The 20,435-nt window shown below is 34.2% G+C and overlaps 2 protein-coding genes and 1 long non-coding RNA gene across 5 annotated transcripts in view; 1 reads left to right on the top strand and 2 right to left on the bottom strand.

Moving 5' to 3' along the window:
• Positions 1 to 16,133, bottom strand: part of LOC144557935 (Protein kinase superfamily protein) — a 79,672-nt gene extending 63,539 nt beyond the window's left edge. Inside the window, exon 1 of one of the 3 annotated variants that reach the window (XM_078306607.1) lies at positions 15,955 to 16,133. In XM_078306607.1, coding sequence (XP_078162733.1) covers positions 15,955 to 16,079 — 125 coding nt within the window. In that variant the 5' untranslated portion in view covers positions 16,080 to 16,133. Of the gene's footprint in view, positions 1 to 12,048; positions 12,332 to 15,954 lie in introns of those variants that run through there. The other 2 variants (XM_078306604.1, XM_078306606.1) reach the window with 2 other exon arrangements.
• Positions 158 to 4,462, top strand: LOC144557731 (putative disease resistance RPP13-like protein 3). Its single transcript, XM_078306299.1, has 4 exons — positions 158 to 628; positions 898 to 1,119; positions 1,847 to 2,629; positions 3,076 to 4,462. Exons 1-4 carry the CDS (start codon positions 231 to 233, stop codon positions 4,316 to 4,318), a joined length of 2,646 nt encoding a protein of 881 aa, XP_078162425.1. The 5' UTR covers positions 158 to 230; the 3' UTR covers positions 4,319 to 4,462.
• A 1,262-nt stretch (positions 16,134 to 17,395) lies between the features above and the next one.
• Positions 17,396 to 19,514, bottom strand: LOC144558519 (uncharacterized). The gene is made up of 3 exons (XR_013512934.1): positions 18,143 to 19,514; positions 17,891 to 18,007; positions 17,396 to 17,666 (listed from the first exon to the last, which is right to left on the bottom strand). It is a non-coding gene; the product is annotated as an uncharacterized LOC144558519 (long non-coding RNA).
• Between the last annotated feature and the right edge of the window lie 921 nt (positions 19,515 to 20,435).

Raw genomic sequence — 20,435 nt, 5'->3', positions numbered from 1 at the left:
GAAAAAAGAATCTTTGCCTCGTCATTATCTCACATAAGGCCATTAATTTATTTGTTATAATTTAAAATCATTTTTTGCAACTTCTGCGAAGGAGACCATTCTCCTATAAATCACGCATTTGAGGCCTTATATATTCCTCCAATCCTAAAATCACGCATTTCTCATCATAAACCAACATTTTTGGTTTCTCACCAGTTGCCACTGCTCGTAGAATACAGAAATTAAGGGAGATGGCTGAGTGGATTGTAAATCTTGTGCTCGGCAAGCTTGCTGATGTCGCGGTCCAAGAGGTTCTCAGCTTGCACGGTGTCGATAAGCAAGTGGAGACAATGAGCCGTGAACTCGGCTGGATTCAAGCTTTTCTAAAAGATGCAGACAAGAAACAAATTACAAATGAAAGGCAGAAGTATTGGATAAAGCAGGTGAGAGATCTTGCCTACTCTATAGAAGATGCTATTGACACCTTTCTCGCGGAAATCCCACAAGAACCACAGAACTCCACAGGCATGATGCAGGACATTATAAGGGTGATAAAGAAAGCCAAAAAATACACTCCTGTAGACAAACTCGTTGATGAGATAAATCTAATTCAGACCAAGATTAAAGAGATTCAGATGAGTAGACTTAGGTATGTAAAGTTGGATTTAAACTTAATGGTACTTAGTCATTTCTATGATTTAATTTTTTTTAATTATGTATATTTAAATATAATTATTTTGCTCTTACAGTTTTTAGAAAGCCCAACTTTTTTCATAATGCTAAATGTGTGTTAATTTGTAGCGTAGTACTTATAATTCTACTTTGTAGTGGTGACTTGGGTTCAAGTTTCAATGCTCAAAATATTTTTCAATTTACATTTTAGCCCTCTTAATTTTTTTTAAAATTCTATTCCTGTAGCTATGGAATCAATAATCTAGGCGATGACAGTGGAGAGATCCAACTGCCCATTAGGCCACTCGTGTTGCCAGATATAGATCCTGAAATTATTGGTTTCGATAAGGATCGAGACCATATTGTCAAAGAGTTGCTTGATGAGACCAATAAAAGGCGTTCTGTGGTTTCAATTTGGGGTGCTGGTGGACTTGGAAAAACGACTCTCGCACAGAAAGTATACAATAGGTATGCACCATATGTTTTTTTTTTCATTTTTAATTGTGGTTTACTTTTAATTTTAAATTTGATTATTTGATACAAATTGATTGCACTCTAATTTTACAACAATAGAACTAATAGAGTAATATATAGTTTTGGTCAAGAAGTGTTAATTTTCTAATTTGGTTGTAACTTCTAACTTGACCGGCATTTGTATTCAACTACAAGCCTTACAAAAATTATATATCAAATCATGTTTTATAAATTCACATAAATTATTAATCGATTTGCCAAATTATCAAACCCATTCAACTACATTTATCTAACAAATTGTCTTGGGATAATCGATGATTTACGAAACAACTACCTCATGTAATCTTAAAAAAAAAAAAAATAGTAAATCAAGACCATATTATTTGAAATTAATTAAGACGTTTCATTATTGTAAGACTGACAAAGATTGACTGAACAAATGGGTTAAACTGAACTTGCATAATTAGAATCCAACGGTTGGTTACAACTACCTCATGTAATGTCAAAATGAAATGGTTGTGACATATTGTTGAATATGGTACATTTTAGACGTCTCCGGCCTAGCTATTAATGGCCAAACCATAAACCTTAGATTGATAATAAAAAACACAATTTATATTTATACATTAATTTGTCCATTAATTTACATGTATTTCTTTTTTCAGTCTATCATCTATAAATTATGGTTATACTATAATCTAATACATGTTTTATTTTATAGTAATGATGTCAAGAACCGCTTTGGACTTCGTCTATGGATTGTTATTTCTCAAAAGTTCAAACTAATTGATATTTTGGGAAAAATACTGCAACAACTCGATCCTCATATCGATCCCAGCAAGTTACCAAAAGATGAAGTAGCTCTACTTTCCAACCTTCATGAGTCTCTTAGAGGCAAAAACTATCTCGTAGTCTTTGATGATGTTTGGACAGATGATCTATGGATTCAAATTGAATCAGTGCTTCCAGATGAAAATAATGGAAGTCGAGTACTTATAACCTCTAGGTCTTTTGATGTTGTTAAGAATGCAGATCCCGCATGTGAACCATACAAACTTGAATACCTAACAGATGATTTAAGCTTAAAGCTTTTATTAAAAAAGGCTCTTCCTAATCAGGATTCAAATAATGGTGCCTTTCATGATCTTTCTGAAATCATGAATAAATTTGTCAAAAAATGTGATGGGTTGCCTCTTGCATTGGTGGTTGTAGGAGGTTTATTATCCAAAAAACCATGCAACTATAATGCTTGGAGTAAGGTGTTAAAAACAATGAGTTGGGATAATGATGGAAAGAAATGTAATGAGATTATTGGCACTAGTTATGAGGACCTACCATTTGCTCTTAAATCGTGCTTCATGTACTTTGCTGCATTTCCCGAAGACTATGAAGTATATGCCAAAGATTTAATTCGAATATGGGTTGCGGAGGGCTTCATACCACAGGAAAATAACAGAACATTAGAAGAAACTGGAGAAAGTTTTTTGGAGGATCTTGTGCAAAGGTATTACTTCTTTATGTAATGTTTTACACATTTTAGAAAATTAGCATGCTAATTTCATTGTGCAAGTGGTGGTTCCAATTTATTTATTTATTTCATGAATGCCCTTAGGAATATATTAACCCATTTGGATTCAATAAAAGTCCAATATCAGTACTACAGGAGAATCAAAGAGAAAAAAAATACCGAAAAAAAGCAAAAATCCATCAGCCGTATTAGTTATGTATATAACATGCAATTGAATTGTTTTGAAGCATACTATTTTTCCCTCATCAAATATTTATTGCATAGAAAATTTATGAATGCTAATATTATAATACGCAATTAGTACTTTCTTTAACTGCTTTCTTTAGAAAATGTGACCTTTAATAATTTAGTTTTGATATTTGTGTGAAATCCTAATCGGATGTGGTTGTTTACTGAAATATAATTTTGTTATTGTATAACAGGAGCATGATTCAGGTTAAATCTAGATCTCCTGATGGGTCTATTCAGTGTTGCCGCATACACGATCTCCTACGGGATCTCGCTGTCCGAAAAGCCAAGGAAGACAATTTTCTCATGGTGTATTCACATCCAAAGGATCAGCTGAGCATGGGTGGGGCGCGTCGTGTGGCAGTTCATCATTCAGATTGTGACGAACTCGCGATGAGCCAAAACCTGCGCACTTTGTTGTACTTCGGTGACAAGTACATGCCAAATTGTTCAAAGCAGAGGCTACTAAAAGTGGTAAGAACTGACTCGTTGGATACCAAAATAAAATTGGAAATGTTTGAGGGATTGAGTCAGTTAAGATACCTAAATCTTACTGGGCAGTCAAGGGATGACAAGCGTGAGGAATGCTTAGAGAAAGCAACAAGTGCTATGAAGTTTCTACAAACTCTTATTTTACCGATTCACGTAAAGCTTCCTGATTGTGTATGGCGCATCAACACATTGAGGCATGTCAATCCAAGATCATTTTCTAAAGTGCCACCGTCAACAAAACTAACAAATTTGCAAATGCTTCCAGTGGTGATTATTAATGAATCATGGGAAACAGAGTTACCTCATCTACCCAATTTACGTGAGTTAAATTTATACAATGAATCATCTTCATGGGGGACAGCTGTCGCTTTCCTAGGCACAGTAGAACACCTGATCTCTCTCTCGATTTCCAGTTCTCGTAGTCCGTTAGACACATTTGACATGAGGAACTTCCCATTTTATCAGACTCTACAATTTCTCAGATTATATCAATCTAGAATCTCTCATAATGAAATGGTCGATGTTAGCATGTTCCCTCCTCACCTCACTTATCTTCACATTTATAATTACCAGTTCCATCAAGATGTAATGTTAGTACTGGAGAAGCTACCATGCCTCAAGGAGCTCGTACTAATCCAAACATCCACCACTAATCGAAAAATTAGTTGTTCGGCTCAAGGCTTCAGGCATCTAGAAGTCTTGTATCTTGATGAATCTTTCTTGGCAGAGGATTGGAAGATAGAGGAGGGTGCTATGCCCATTCTTAGAGAACTCACAATTTGGGGGTGTAGTCAATTGCGTGGTCTTGAGGGGCTACGACACCTAACCAACCTTCAAACATTGACATGGATAAAGTCGAGAAGTGGGGGTGATCAGGAAGATGAGATCTTGAACTTACTCAAAGATGTTGTTCCTTCAAATGTTCTAATAATCAAGCGTTATTAATTTCACTCCAGTTTGATATATTTAATCGTTCTCTCTTAAATTTCTTGTATGTGTGCTTTGTATTTACTTTTTAATTTAGTGACTGACATTTATATATTTTTTATTTGAAATAAAGAACATAATTCAAGATTGCAACTTGAGCTAGCTTCGTAAATAGGTTGCAAACGCGGCCAACAAATCCATGTTTGGAGTGCACTAATTAAATAATTAAGCATACATAACAGACAAAAAAAAAAAATATACAAAGCACGAAATTTTTATTTCCGAAAAAATTGGTCAATTTTTCTTCCCTATTTGCAAGCGGGTCCATGAGTGAACCGAAATACCCCAAATTGATTTTGACATTGATTCTATGATCAGAATTACGCAATGCAACCCATAAATTTATGTGGATTCCATAAAAAGATTCTATGTCATGAAAAGAATATTTGTTAATGAGGTTAAAACGTAGAATTATAAACCTACGATGAGTCTCTTCTTTTTACTGAGTTTTAATTTAGCTTTAAAGTTTAACCTCGTGTCCTTGATCTTTCACGGGCCCAAAAATAACGGGTCGATTTCAGGGCCATAATTTATTAATTTTACTGCTTTGCTTTTATGGGCTAGAAAACAATTTCGGGCCTGATAATGAAAGTAAGAGTGACGGTAAAAGATCTCTGTTTTATAGCCAATAAAAGCAAATTAGAATCTGCTACTCATTATCAAAACATTTCAGTAAAATTCTGAAGAAAATTTAGCAGAGAATAATTGCAAAATGATGTCAGGATATTCATGATAAAATGAAGGTTCTTCTTTGGAGCCCAAAAATAAGAAAAAAATATAATAAAAAATTCAGGCATTTCCATACCAATGCTTAATTATAATCTGAACATAGAGATTTTTAAAATCATCAAAGCACATATCCGACCAATACTCTAATGATGCCCTGCGGCCTTGGTATTTTTTTGAATTCTCGAGAAAAAATGGTTTTTTTTTAATATGGTATTAATAAAAATTTCGGCAATTACAGAGTATCAGATCCAGATTAAACTTCTTTCAACTTGATATATAAATATCTTCCGAACTACATTCCCAAAAAAAAAAAATTATTAAAAAATGTTAAATTTTTAGAAGGAGATGAGCTTACAAAGCAGACTGTGTTCAATCGTACTGCACAACAATTTATGCAGAAAAAAAATATACAAAAATAGTTAAATTTTTTAACAATTATGTGATATCTTAAGTAGAGCAATTATGTGATATAAAGCAGAATTTCTCTTTTTAGTTCTCACCTATTTGCTTAGTAGTTGTTTTGTAATATCTCCTAAACTGGTATGAAGTCTGTTTGTCTATGTTTTGCATAATGAGGTATACCTCATGGATTTTTGTAAGAATTGAAATTCTATGTTTCTATAAGAAACTGGTGGGGGATACCACTTTTGTCAAAAAAAAAAAACTAAAAAGAGAAAACAATGACATATGAGACATCCGATCAACTTAAAAACAAAATAAACAATTTGAATAGATGAGAAATTAGATAAAATGACTTGTCTAAGAACCTTGAAAGCTTAGACTTCTTGATGTATCATAAATTTAATAGATGTCTCGAACACAAGAGAAACATGAAGATCTCATTATGACTTCATAGAAAGTTTAAAAAGAAAGGAGCTAGATAAACTCCTAAAATAAAAATCCTATGAAAATATTATTTGAACTGAATGAAAAATTAAAGAACTTCCCTAGATCATTACTTCTGCAGCTAACCTATTAAGTTCTCTAAGGACCTGTTCGGATGTAATCCCGAAAATACTGTTCATGTGGGAAAAAAAAATTCACTCCGACTGAATTTTTTTTTTCCCACGTGAACAATTCAAATTTTTTCTATTCCCATTCCCACTGTGCAGCCGAACAGGGCCTAAGCTACAAACATCAACTATGTACACATAAAACCACAGAAGACAGGCACATTAAAAACAAAGAAATAAAAATTACTTGTCATTTGGTACATAGAAATCGAAAGTCACATCAACTGCCCCAGTCTTCTCCCCAGCATCTTTATATTCAATACCAACAATCTGACCTTTGTAGTTCTCATCTGACTCTTGGTATGCTGGCTTAACCCTCCGTACCGGTATTGTGACTGAATAAAGCGTACCAATGTCGGAGTCAGTACTCACATTCAATTCCACCTTATCCTTAGACTCGATATCCACAAACTCAGATAGGGTTTTGACAACATTTTCTAGAATCTTCTTTTTTGCTAGATCAGAGACAGAACACTGGTCAGAGAACAATACCATTTTTAGCCTCTGCCTCGCAATTTTTGCATTCGAATCCCCCCGGACAAGGATAGTTTTGGGGAATAATATTTTCCAAGCAAGGAGAATTCGGTTGAAAAAATTAATGTTCGCTATTTCAGGGGTTATTGTTGAGAATGAATGATAAGTCTGACCCGTTAAGCTTTAGACCCGTTTAGAATTAAATAGAACTACTAGTGATAAAAAGTTATCGTTAGTACTGTAGCTTACTGTATAGGATAGGCATATTACCGTTATATTTATTTTTCTCCAACTATATAAGAAACTCACTGTACAAATTAGATTAAGTATGAAATATACAATTTTCTCATTCATCTCTCTGTCTAAAACTCAGAAAATCAACATGGTATCAGAGCGGGATTAAAATCCTGACTCAAGACAGAAAATCAAACAATTAAAATCACAGACAAGGACTGTGATTTGAAGAAAAAGAAAAAAAACTGAACATCTGTTCAGCAAATCTGCAACAACACTAGCAACTGAAAACCGGAAAAATCACGAATACAAAAATCTGCAAAACCAACTTGGGTAAACTGATTCAAGGAAAAATCATACCACCAAAGAGCAGTACAGCTAACAAAGAACTGTACCAGTCACCCAAACTGACAAATCCCCTCGTACCAGTAAATTGGTACAACAACAAAAGGGGAAGGGGTAAAATCAGCAAAACCAAGAAAGACATACCAGTAGTGCCACCAAAGGCTGATTCAACAAAACAAGTGCAAAGCACTTTAGCAGCCACACAGAAATCAGCGAAAAATCCCAGCACTATTTTCCTGCACTTACCAGTAAAATCAGAACCGGAAATCCCAAGAAAATGGGATCACACCCGTCAAGAAACCCAGAGGCCAAAGCCTTCTCCATGACTCAACCGAACCTTAATCCTAACCCTAGGGTGGAAGTGCGGAGAGATCAAATAACCATCCGATGCAAACATTGTAAGAAGGAGGGTCATATAAAGGATGGCTGTTGGTTTCTCCACCCACACCTCCGACCGAAGGGACCAAGGCGAGGTGGAGATCGGACGCAGGGGGAGCATGGCGGCTATGGCAATGAAAAACAAAAGGGTTATTTGGAGGAGATGAAAGGGTCAGAAAGCGTAGAAAAGAGAACAGAAAGTTCTGATTTGGTGAGGTTAGAGTTCAAGGATCTAATGTGGCAAATGCTACAACAACTCACAATGATGCTGCATCAAAAACAAGAAAATCAAAAGACCTCTGGTATGGCAGCCTATTTTACTCATAATTTTCAAAATAAGAAATGGATTCTAGATTCTGGTGCTACGAACCATATGACTAGAAATAAAAATTTGTTAGATAATTTTGAAAAATACGAAACCAAACAATTTGTTACAGTTGCAAATGGTGACAAAATGGAAATTCTTGGAGAGGGTTCAATAACTATTTTTTCAAAAATAATTCCAAATGTCTTGTTTATAAAGAATTGTACATCCAATTTATTATCCATTGGTAAAATCGCAAAAGAATTAAATTGTGAGATTATTTTTCATCAAAAAAGGTAATTTTTCAACAATGGTTAACCAAAAATATGATTGGTGAGGGATATTTCGAAAATGGACTCTATTTTTTGAATGAAGAAAAATTTAATTTTAATGCTAAAAAGGAAGAAATGAGCATTATTTGGCATAAAAGAATTGGACATCCTTCCGATAAAATCTTAAAAAGTCTTTTTAATTTTTCTAGTTTAAATAATAATGATTGTGAAATATGTAAACTAGGAAAGCATACTAAATTACCTTTTAATTTATCAAGTAGTAAAAGTGAAAAACCCTTTGATTTAGTACATTCGGATGTATGGGGTCCCGCTCCAATTAACTCTTTTAATGGATACAAATATTTTGTTATATTTATAGATGACTTCTCTAAAACAACTTGGTTATATTTATTAAAAAATAAAAGTGAAGTGTTTTCACATTTTTTAGATTTTTATAACTTCATAGGAAATCAATATGAAGCAAAAATTAAAACTTTTAGATCCGATAATGGAACGGAATTTATAAACCAAAATTTCTCAAATTTTTTCAAAGAAAAAGGAATTTTGCATCAAACAACATGTGTCTATACACCCGAACAAAATGGTGTTTCCGAAAGGAAAAATAGACATTTGTTTGAAATGACTCGGGTACTTTTATTTCAAAACAATGTACCAAAATCTTATTGGTCGGATGCCGTTCTTACCGCGACATATTTGATAAATAGATTACCAAGTGCTAATTTAGATTATAAGAGTCCATTAGAAATTCTTTACAAAAGAAAACTCAACATTGAGCATTTACGAATTTTTGGTTGCACATGCTATGTACACAAAAATAAACAAGACAAGTTGGATTGTACCTCAATTAAGGCTATTTTTGTGGGTTATTCATCACAAAAAAAGGGATACAAATGTTATGACCCAATAAATAAAAAATTGTATATCTCTAGGGATGTAACTTTTTTTGAAAATGAGCCCTATTATAAACAAAATCATGAGGAAAATATTGAAGAACCCTTTAAAGAAATTGCATTACCTCAATTCACAATAGAAGAGGTAAGACCAATCGAAATTGATATTGCAACCGAAAATGAAAATGAAAATGAAAATGAAAATGAAAATGGAAGTGAAAATGAAGAGGAAATAGAAGAAATATTCTCAAATGATGGAGATCAAAACATGGAAGAAACATCATTGAGAAGGTCGGTTCGAGGAAGACAACCTTCAACAAGACTAAGGGATTTTATAACCTACAAGGTACAATACCCTATTCAAAATTTTATTACATATGGTATTATCTCTCCCAATTATAAAACATTTTTGACCTCAATTGCAAATGAACAAGAACCAAAAAATTATGAAGAAGCCATAAAAAATTCTACATGGACCAAAGCCATGAGAGAAGAATTAAAGGCTCTTGAAAAAAATGAAACTTGGATTATTGTGCAATTACCAAAAGATAAAAAACCCGTAGGTTGTAAATGAGTATATAAAATTAAGTATAATTCGGATGGTACCGTAGAACGGTACAAGGCTCGCTTAGTTGCGAAATGGTACACTCAAACTTATGGTATAGACTACCATGAAACCTTTGCACCCGTGGCCAAAATGAATACGGTGAGAATATTATTTTCTATTGCGGTTAACCAAAATTGGAAATTATACCAAATGGATGTCAAAAATGCCTTTCTTCAAGGAACACTTGAAGAAGAGGTATATATGACTTTACCACTCGGTCATGAAAAAGAAAGAAACAATGAATTAGTTTGCAAATTGAAGAAAGCAATCTATGGATTGAAGCAATCTATGGATTGAAGCAATCTCCAAGGGCATGGTATGGCAAACTAAGCTCTTATTTAAAATTTTGCAATTTTAAGATTAGTAATGTTGATCATTCATTATTTATAAAAATTGAAGGAATTAGTACCACCATCATATTGGTATACGTTGATGACATTATAATCACCGGAAATAACCAAGAAGAAATCAATAAAATAAAAGTTCACTTGAAGGAAAAATTTGACATCAAAGACCTTGGTTATTTAAAATATTTTCTAGGAATAGAAATAGCACATTCCAAAAATGGTCTCTTTATTTCTCAAAGAAAATATATCCTAGATTTGTTAAAGGAAATCGGAAAATTAGGTTGTAAACCGGCATCAACACCAATAGACGGTAGGCATAAATTGAATAGTGAAGAAGGTGAACCATTAGATGATATAAATCAATTTCAAAGACTTGTGGGAAAATTAATATACCTAACCGTAACTCGACCGGATATATCATTTTCCGTAAGTCAAATTAGTCAATTTATGCATGCTCCAAGAACACCCCATTTGGAGTCAATAAATAGAATTTTAAAATATTTAAAAGGAACACCCGGAAAAGTGATTTTTATGAAAAATAATAATTCTAATAATGTGTGTGGCTATTCCGATGCAGATTGGGCCGGAAGTTTTGATAGAAAATCGACAACCGGCTTTTGCACATATGTAGGCGGAAATTTAGTCACATGGAAAAGCAAGAAACAAAGTGTCGTGGCAAGATCAAGCGCCGAGGCGGAATATCGAGCCATGGCATCCACCGCAAGCGAGCTAACTTGGATCAAACAACTTCTTGCGGATGTTGGAATTAAAATTCAAGAACCAATAAAAATGTTTTGTGATAACCAAGCGGCACGACACATAGCAACCAATCCGGTGTTTCACGAAAGAACAAAACATATCGAAGTGGATTGTCACTTCATTAGAGAAAAAAATCAAGCAAAAGAAATTGAAACTCCATTTGTGAGAAGTGAAGAACAATTGGCGGACATATTCACAAAGGGTTTAGATCCGAAACAATTTGAAGGAAATCTAAGCAAGTTAGGGTGTATCGATATCTACATGCCTAACTTGAGGGGGAGTGTTGATAATGAATGATAAGTCTGACCCGTTAAGCTTTAGACCCGTTTAGAATTAAATAGAACTACTAGTGATAAAAAGTTATCGTTAGTACTGTAGCTTACTGTATAGGATAGGCATATTACCGTTATATTTATTTTTCTCCAACTATATAAGAAACCCACTGTACAAATTAGATTAAGTATGAAATATACAATTTTCTCATTCATCTCTCTGTCTAAAACTCAGAAAATCAACCGTTATGAATGAAGAAAGGCTCTTACTAGACAATGCTTGGGTTCGGATTGACAGCGTTCCAGGCTCTTTGTTTGTTGTTTTGGTCATGGCACCAAAATAGTTAGCTGGTCTGGAAATAAAACTGCCATATTGCACCACCTACACAAAATGAGAAATAATAAGTAAAATATTAACATAAAAAGTTGAAATACAATATACCAGTCAAATGTCATTAATTGCTTCCTTTTCTTCAATTTGGAGTTTAAATGCTTAAATGTGTCTAAACTTAGGTTTAACCTAATCTCCAACAACAACATAAAAAGGTCTAATTATTATGGTAACCTGCCAGATGGTGCTATACTGGTTAGTCATTAAAGGTCTGATTAGCGGCTTCTTTTTATTTAGTGAAACCAAAATCTAATTTGCCAACTCTATTATGGGAAATTGGAAATTTTTTAATCTGAGTACATCACACATACAAAATCTGTGAACCAAGAAAAAATTTGATTCGCTCACAATGTTTACTATCCTCGTGCATATGTTCGTCATTAATGGGAAGGAGAAGTAAACAGATCGCATTCAAATATGCAACATAAGAGTCTACTGAGTTTTTTTACATTTTCAACAAAACATGAATAGTCCGCTTTTGTCAGTTACATGAATTCTAATGGCAGCATATTAGTGATTTTCTGAATTAAGCATGCTAATGTTTTATTTCCAGGGTAAAAACAAGAAGTAAAAAGAGATAATGCGCATAACAAATGGACCAAGCTAACACCGAAGATTTCAGAGAAAGAGAGAGACGAAGAGATAAATGCACCGATGTGTAAATGGAGAGGAGAGACGATCAAAAGGAACGGAACAGAGATGGATTGAAGAGGCGAAACCAGCGGAGTCGCGAGAGGATCTACGGAGGAACCGAGGCAGCAGGGTCGCCATGTCTTCTCCAGTCGGTACTCATGAATGGAGGGGGGAGATGCGATGCCTTTCTTTGTATGGAAGTGAGGAAAGGACCACCGTCTGAAGCGGTGGAGGCAACAGAGGAGCGGCGCGAGAGACGGTGCCACGTATCCTTCTCCGTGCATCTTAGTTTGATAAAACCCGAACCCAACCCGACCCGAACCGATAAGGGAGGGACGTGCCATGACCTGACAAACGAGTGCGAATCCTCTGAGATATCTCATATTTTGCGTGACCCATGTCTCCGTTTCCTATTCAGGATAGCGCAGGGGGCCAATATTATTTGAGCTTTAAGATGCGTGCAGGATATACTTTAACGGTTGAGATTCTCCAAAAAGTCACGTTACATATGAGATATCTCAGAGGATGTGAATTCCTGACAAACGGGGCGTCATTCGGACGTGATGAAAATGTAGTGTGTCAGTTAAATACATTAAGAGAAACTCGTGTTTAACCAATTTTATTGCAATATGACAGTTATGATAATTTTCTTTTATAGAAACTTTTTTATTGAGCCGAAAATTGAATTAAATTTTTTAAAAAATATGAGTTTTTGTTTTACAATATTTTTTTAGTGAAATCTGAAATTTTGTTTTACATTAATTTTTAAATACAAAATTTTGTTTTTTAATATGCAATTATTCGTGAGTTTTTAAAAGGAATTACACAATCTCTACTGCACTTATGAATATAGTAAATAGTTGATTAATATTTTTGATACTACATTTCAATTCAAATGAAAAGCCTGGAAGGCAGTTCCACATTAGTTGATATATAGTAAATATTCAAAGAACATGGGGTGAAATTGCAAAATCACTGAGATAATTTATTTTTGAGGAAATATTCCAAGGATAATTCGGTTGAAGAAATTCATGTTCGCTATTTCAGGCTCCTTGTTTGTTGTTTTGGTTATGAATGAAGAGAGGATCTTACTAGACAATGCTTTGGTTCGGATTGACAGCGTTCCAGGCTCTTTGTTTGTTGTTTTGGTCATGGCAGCAAAATAGTTAGCTGGTCCGGAAATAAAACTGCCATATTGTACCACCTACACAAAACGAGAAATAATAAGTAAAAGAGAGATGTTCTGGTACCCCGAGCCATCATACTCCAGCGCGTCCCTCAAGTAGTTTAATAGAAAAAACTTTCATTTCCAGCGCTGATATCAAAATATTTAAAACTATATTTATAACATTTTACAATGCTACTCGTAAGCATATAAACCTCTGTCTGAAATCATTAAAATTTTAAATCTGCATAGTTTTGACTCCTAACTGTTGTTTTCAAGCCAAAAACGGAAATATTCATTTCATTCACTTTTTTTTTTTTTTTTTTTTCTGATCATTATAATTTTTTCCGATGATCCGTGATGAATTTTACGAATCTAAAAATACTAACATTTTCTGTTCGATTTTATCTTTCAAATAAGACCTATAAAGAAATACTTTTGAGTAATTTTAAAATCAATTATTTTTTTTAAAGTAAAACTCACGAGCACTTAAATTTTCATGTTTTTAAATCTTAGTCTTCAACCATTAAAATTTTTAAGGTTTTGTACATGAGGTTTATATACTTTGAAATATTATTGTTGAGGTTTTAATTCTTTGTACATGAAGGTTATATGCTTTGTAAATGCAGGGTTATTGTTAAGGTTTATATGCTTTGAAATGCTATTGTTGAGGTTTTAATTCTTTCTACGTGAGTTTTATATGTTTTATTCTAGAGATTTAAAGTACTATTAATGAGGTTTATATGCTTGTGAAGAGAGGTTTAAATTATTTTGAAGCCAAATTAAAAAAAAATTGAAAGTCACAAAAATTTAAAGTAGTAAAAAAAATTACGACAAAAATATAACTTGAAAGTTATTCTTCATGGATCTCATTTGAAAGAGAAAATCGGATAAAAAAACGTTCATAATTTTAGATTGGCAAAATTCATCATAGATCGTCGAGAAAATGGATGAGAATGATCAGAGAAAAAATAAAAAAAAGTTGGTGAAAGGAATCTGTCTGTTTTTAGCTTGAAAATAAAAGTAGTTAGGAGTTAAAACTATAAAGATTTATAATTTTAATGCTTGCAGATAGATATTTAAATGCTTATGAGTAGTATTGTAAAATGTTATAACTTATAAATAGAGCTTAAATGTTTGGATATTAGTGCTAAAAATAAAAATTAGATAACATTGAAAGTTTTTTCTGTTGAACTACTTGGATGACACGCTCAGAAATTTTACCTGAAGTACAATTATCAGGCTCCTAAATAAAATATTAACATAAAAAGATGAAATACAATATACCAGCCAAATGTCATTAATTGCTTCCTTTTCTTCGATTTGAAGTTCAAATGCTTAAATATGGCTAAACTTAGGTTTAACCTTAGCTCCAACAACAACAAAAAAAGGTCTGATTATTATGGTAACCTGCCAGATGGTGCTATACTGGTTAGTCATTAAAGGTCTGATTAGCGGCTTCTTTTTATTTAGTAAAACCAAAATCTAATTTGCCAACTCTATTATGGGAAATCGGAAATTTTTTAATCTGAGTATATCACATACAAAATCTGTGAACCAAGAAAAAATTTGATTCGCTCACAATGTTTACTATCCTCGTGCATATGTCCATCATTAATGGGAAGGAGAAGTAAACAGATCGCATTCAAATATGTAACATAAGCAGTGTTTTAAAATGCGGTTTTGTTCATGCATGCGGAAGGCTGCATACCGCATATGCGGATTTTAAAATAAAAATTCACGTATATATATATATATATATATATATATATATATATATATAGAGATGGGCTATGGTGCATTGCAATGCATAGGCCATGGTGTGCATTGGACCATAAATCACCGATTCAAAGTCCAAATGACCGATCCAAACCGTTCATCTTGTTCTCCATATTAATATGTGCTTGGAGACCAAATTTTACATTTTTTGGAATTTTTTTACTATTTATTAAGCCACTTTGAAAATCGCTGATCCAACGGTGGCTTCTGATTTTACTGTTCCAAACAGTCACCGTTGGATCAGCGATTTTCAAAGTGGCTTAATAAATAGTAAAAAAATTCCAAAAAATGTAAAATTTGGTCTCCAAGCACATATTAATATGGAGAACAAGATGAACGGTTTGGATCGGTCATTTGGACTTTGAATCGGTGATTTATGATCCAATGCACAATATGGCCTATGCATTGCAATGCACCATAGCCCATCTCTATATATATATATATATATATATATATATATATATATATATTCATATTCATATATTTGAATTTATTTTCACATAATAACATAACCAACAATACTTTTTTGATTTTTTTAATATAAATTTTAATTAAAATACAATCAAATTATTAAAACCGCATGGAAAAACTGTATGGCCGCATATTTCAGTCCGCATGGCCGCATATTCGGACCGCATGGCCGCATTTTTAATCCGCATGACCGCATATGCGGCCGCATGAAAAAATCGCATGGGCATTCTGAACACGGCTGCCGACCGCATACGCATATGCGGCCGCATTTTAAAACACTGAACATAAGAGTCTACTGAGTTTTTTCACATTTTCAGCAAAATATGAATAGTCCTCTTTGGTCAGTTACATGAATTCTAATGGCAGCATATGAGTGATTTTCTGAATTAAGCATGCTAATGTTTTATCCAGGGTAAAAACAAGAAGTAAAAAGAGATAATGCGCATAACAAATGGACCAAGCTAACACCGAAGATTTCAGAGAAAGAGAGAGGCGAAGAGATAAATGCACCGATGTGTAAATGGATAAGAGAGACGATCAAAAGGAACGGAACGGAGATGGAGATGGATTGAAGAGGCGAAATCAGCGGAGACACGAGAGGATCTACGGAGGAACCGAGGCAGCAGGCTCGCCATGTCTTCTCCAGTCAGCACTCATGAATGGAGGGGGGAGAATGAGAGTGAGATACCTTTCTTTGTATGGAAGTGAGGAAAGGAAAGGGGCACCGTCTGAAGCAGTGGAGGTGACAGAGGTGCGGCGCGAGGGACGTGCCACGTATCCTTCTCCGTGCATCCTAGTTTGATAAAATCCGAACCCAACCCGACCCGAACCGATAAGGGAGGGACGAGGCATGACCTGACAAACGAGCCGATTTTTTTATTAATAGAAAATAAAATAATAAAATATCGAAAAAGGGGATAAATTTTGGTTTCTATCGAGAAATAGATAGAACTGGTCGTATTATCCCGTCTGGCTTAAGGTCCTATATAACCCATCGTTAACCAATTCAATGGAGAAAAATAAAACAAAGCCGGACGGCAAAGTAAGACCTATCCGAGAAAAAAAAAAAGAAAAAAAAAAAAAGAGAGACGGGAAAGTAAGACCCGTCCGGGCTAAACAAGCCTGTACATATCACCTATTTTTTCAAAAAAAAAAAAAAATCAACATAAGTGTAAGGTGAAGTCAAACTTTTGCCCATATATACATTTGACTTTGAATATGTGATTATGGCTAGTATATTGAAAATAAAATGCAATAATTATATATTGAAAATACTTTGCTATATATGTACTGTGTACAACTCATAGAAACACACAAAAATCTGTAAAAATAATAATTGGATTGCTAATGATGTATTTGACGTAGGGGTGTCAACGGGTATGGTACGGGTCGGGTGATGATATTTTCATACTCTTACTCGTTATGATAATGAAAAAAAATATTTACCCTTATCCGTATTTTCAAATACAGTACGGGTTGAGTAAACGGATAAAAAAATGTCATTAACATTTCGATTTGTGTTTTTGATAAAATATTTTTCAAAATAAGAAAAAAATAATAATGAATATTATGAAAATTTAATAAAATACAAAAAATTTATTGTATCATGCACTACAGCAGAAAAGACTATCAGATACCGGTTTTTCGATCGCTGATAGTCACGTCGCCGGTCGCTGAAAGCTGATTTCGGTCGCTAATAGTCCGATTGCTGAAAGCATTGTCGCAGATACTCAACCGATGACGTCACCGGTCGCTGATATTTTTTCTGCGACCAATTTTTTTTGTCGCTGTTGTTTTTTTGCTGATGTCATAAAAGGGTATCTGTGACCAAAAAAAATAGTCGTTGATACCCTTCTGACAGGTTTTTGGAATATTTTTTATTATTTAAATTTGCACCATTTAATAATTGGTACCACACGTACCAAACATTCACATCGATCAAACAATAATATCAAATAATAGCTCAATTCGAATATAATATCAAATAATCATAACATACATAATAGCTCGATTCGAATTTAATATCAAATATCATACAACAATTCAATATTGACATACAACATGATATCATATAACATAAATAAAAAACCAACACATATATATACACACATTGATATTTTTCTACAATGTTACAAGCTTACAAGCTTATAAAAGACATTTCCATATCCAATTGTGTGAACTCAGGATGTCTGTCAGCTCTCAGATTCTCATCTCTAAAGCATCTGTTTTACAGAGGTCACTTTGTTTAAAGATGAACAATAATAGAAATTAAAATATTAGATTGAGAATTTTAAAAGACAGAAGGGTGCTCCATATAACATTATATATAAGTATAATATTTTTCATCCACTGATAATATATTAAGAATTTTAAAAGACAGAAAGGTGCCCCAAATAACATTATAAGTTACAAAATTTGTATAAACAAGAGAAATGATGAATATTACCTTGCAATATGGTAATATTTCTCGAAACCAGATACCATAAGCATTTGCTTGAAAAGTTGAGGGCTTTGGGGCAATGCCAGATTACTCGAAACCAGATTACTCCAAAGTTGACTTCAACTGGATAAATAAAACCAAACAGACCTGAATTTCACCAAATCCTCAATTTATAACACTCCAATCAACTCCAGACAGTACATAATAGAAACCAAAGAAATAAATGTTAGAAAGGCAGAGAAAAAAAAAAGCTCGGACCTGATTGAGCATCCCAAGGAGGGAAGGAGTGGTGCGGTGGACGACGGTACGATGGCAGCGGCGGAGGCGCATCGCTTCCAGCGTTCGGCCATGGAGCTGCCGCGTCCCAGGCAGCCCTCTGACCAGCATCGAGAGAAAGAGAGAGAGAGATGGTGCGTCAAGAGAGGCGAGAGAGCGAGAGAGAGACAAGCCGAGGGCCGTTGGTCTGAGGCGAGAGAGAAATGGTGGAGAGGGTTTAGGGCTGAGCGGGATTTGGCGCAGGAGATGGTTTTGGGGAAGGGTTTTGATTTTCGCGGAGGACTGTGCGCGAAGATGGTTCTGGCGCCTTATTTTTTTTACCCCAAAAATATTTTAGCGATCAAATAAAAAAAAAACACTTTCAGCGATCGGTGCGGTCGCCGGTCGCTGATATTATTGGTCGCCTGAATTTGAGTGAAAATCTTTATTTTTGGGGAAAAAATTAGCATCAGCGACCGGCGTTATCACCGGTCGCTAAAGCTCTGTTTTGCTGTAGTGATGTATCATCTTCATACAAATATATATCTATATATATAATTTTATTTTTAAAAGCTAACTTATACGAAAACGGGTAAGATAACGAAAATAAATCATCATCCTTACTCGTACCCGATTAGTTGGCGGAAAAAAAAAATCTTATCCTTACTCGAAGTTTTCAGATATGATACAAGTCGGATAAACGGGTAAAAGGGTGTCATTGACACCCCTCATTTGACGGGGCAAAATTGGGGCACCTTAACAAATTGATTATTTAATTAATCGGTGGTATGACAACCTTTTTATTATAAACCTAAAAGAGGCTCAATTACAACCAATTTAACTTTAAACTAAACCCCAGTGTAGCCCCACTACCTTATTCCTTGAATTATTAACTGAAATTATGGAAGCAACTTTGCTAATTTTAAAGGTAGTTATAGATAAAAATCAATTCATTACCTTATGGATTATTGCCTTGAAGGTAGGGAGATGAGCAGAGAAGGAGAAGGGAAGGAAAAAGCGTTGAAGGGTCGAAGGAAGTTAGCAGAGGAGGAGAAGGTCAGTGGAGAGGAGAGAATGAGAGAAATAATGGGAAGAAAAAAGAGAGGTACGCTTGAGAGAGAAAAATTAAGCAAGAGATAGATACGAAGAAACCGCACTATGCGCTTGAGAGATAGAATCAACAGAAACAATCAGACTTGAGGGAAGTAGAGAAGGGTTTAGAGTGGAAGTCGCAAGCTAAGTTGACGGAGAAGAATAGCAAATTTGAGCTTGGTCGGAAGCTTCGGGGAAACCGTAGAGAACTTGGAGTGGAGAGCTTGTTGGTAGAGGTGGAGTGGAGAGCTTGTTGTTGGTAGAGGAGGAGAGTTCCAGATTGAAGGAGAGAGTAAGAGATGAGTTGGACCGCTTAAGAGCCTTATAGAGAAAGGAAGACAAAATATCGGCACCTATAGAGATGTACTGTAGAGCCTTCAAAAGAAGATCTCAAGCATGAAATCTGCATCAGACGGATCAAAACAGAGATGTACTGTAGCAGTACAAAAATTATATATATAATAGATGGGCCCTATCTGTCGGTCTTACTGTAGCTATCACTGTTTCCGTATTGTAGCGGACTCCATCAGGATTATATCTCCATTCTTATATATGCACATAAACGTCTTGATTCACCAATGGCTATGATTAAAAGATGAAATTTTAGATTTAATATTAGCCCTCCAATCAAATAATTTGTTTTTCTTTTGATTAAATGCATTTTTTTTTATGTGTAGAAATCTAAATTTAGTTAGAAATATACTCGCCACACATACTGTTGCCAATTAAAATTGAATAGAGAACAAAATTGGGGAGAAAAATCAATTTATTAATTTCCTTACTTCTCCTCTCCAGCTGTATCCCATTCCTTATTTCCTTATTTAAGAATCATGATGAATGATCATTTTATTTTTAGGAATATCAAATGATGACATCTTTGAAAAATATTTTATTAGCATTTGACATCTTATCAAATTATTTGATATCTTCAAATTTAATACATTACTTAATTTGAGCTATATGAATCTTTTTACAATTTTACTTCAATTTTGATAAGATAAAATATTCTTTTTTATTAGTATGTTCAGGTTCGTTCATAGTTTCAGTTGTTAATTATTTAGATAACAAATGTTGAGGAGGGATTTTAGTAATATTAACTATAATTTGTGCCACAAAAAGGGTGTAATCGGATCCCTCATATATATATATATACAGAGAGAGAGAGAGAGAGAGATGGGCTATGGTGCATTGCAATGCATGGAGG

This window comes from Carex rostrata, chromosome 8, assembly GCF_964058835.1.
Source record: "Carex rostrata chromosome 8, lpCarRost1.2, whole genome shotgun sequence".
Lineage (NCBI taxonomy): Eukaryota > Viridiplantae > Streptophyta > Magnoliopsida > Poales > Cyperaceae > Carex > Carex rostrata.
Note: the sequence above shows the minus strand (reverse complement) of the source record. Positions and strands in the feature narration are given on the sequence as shown.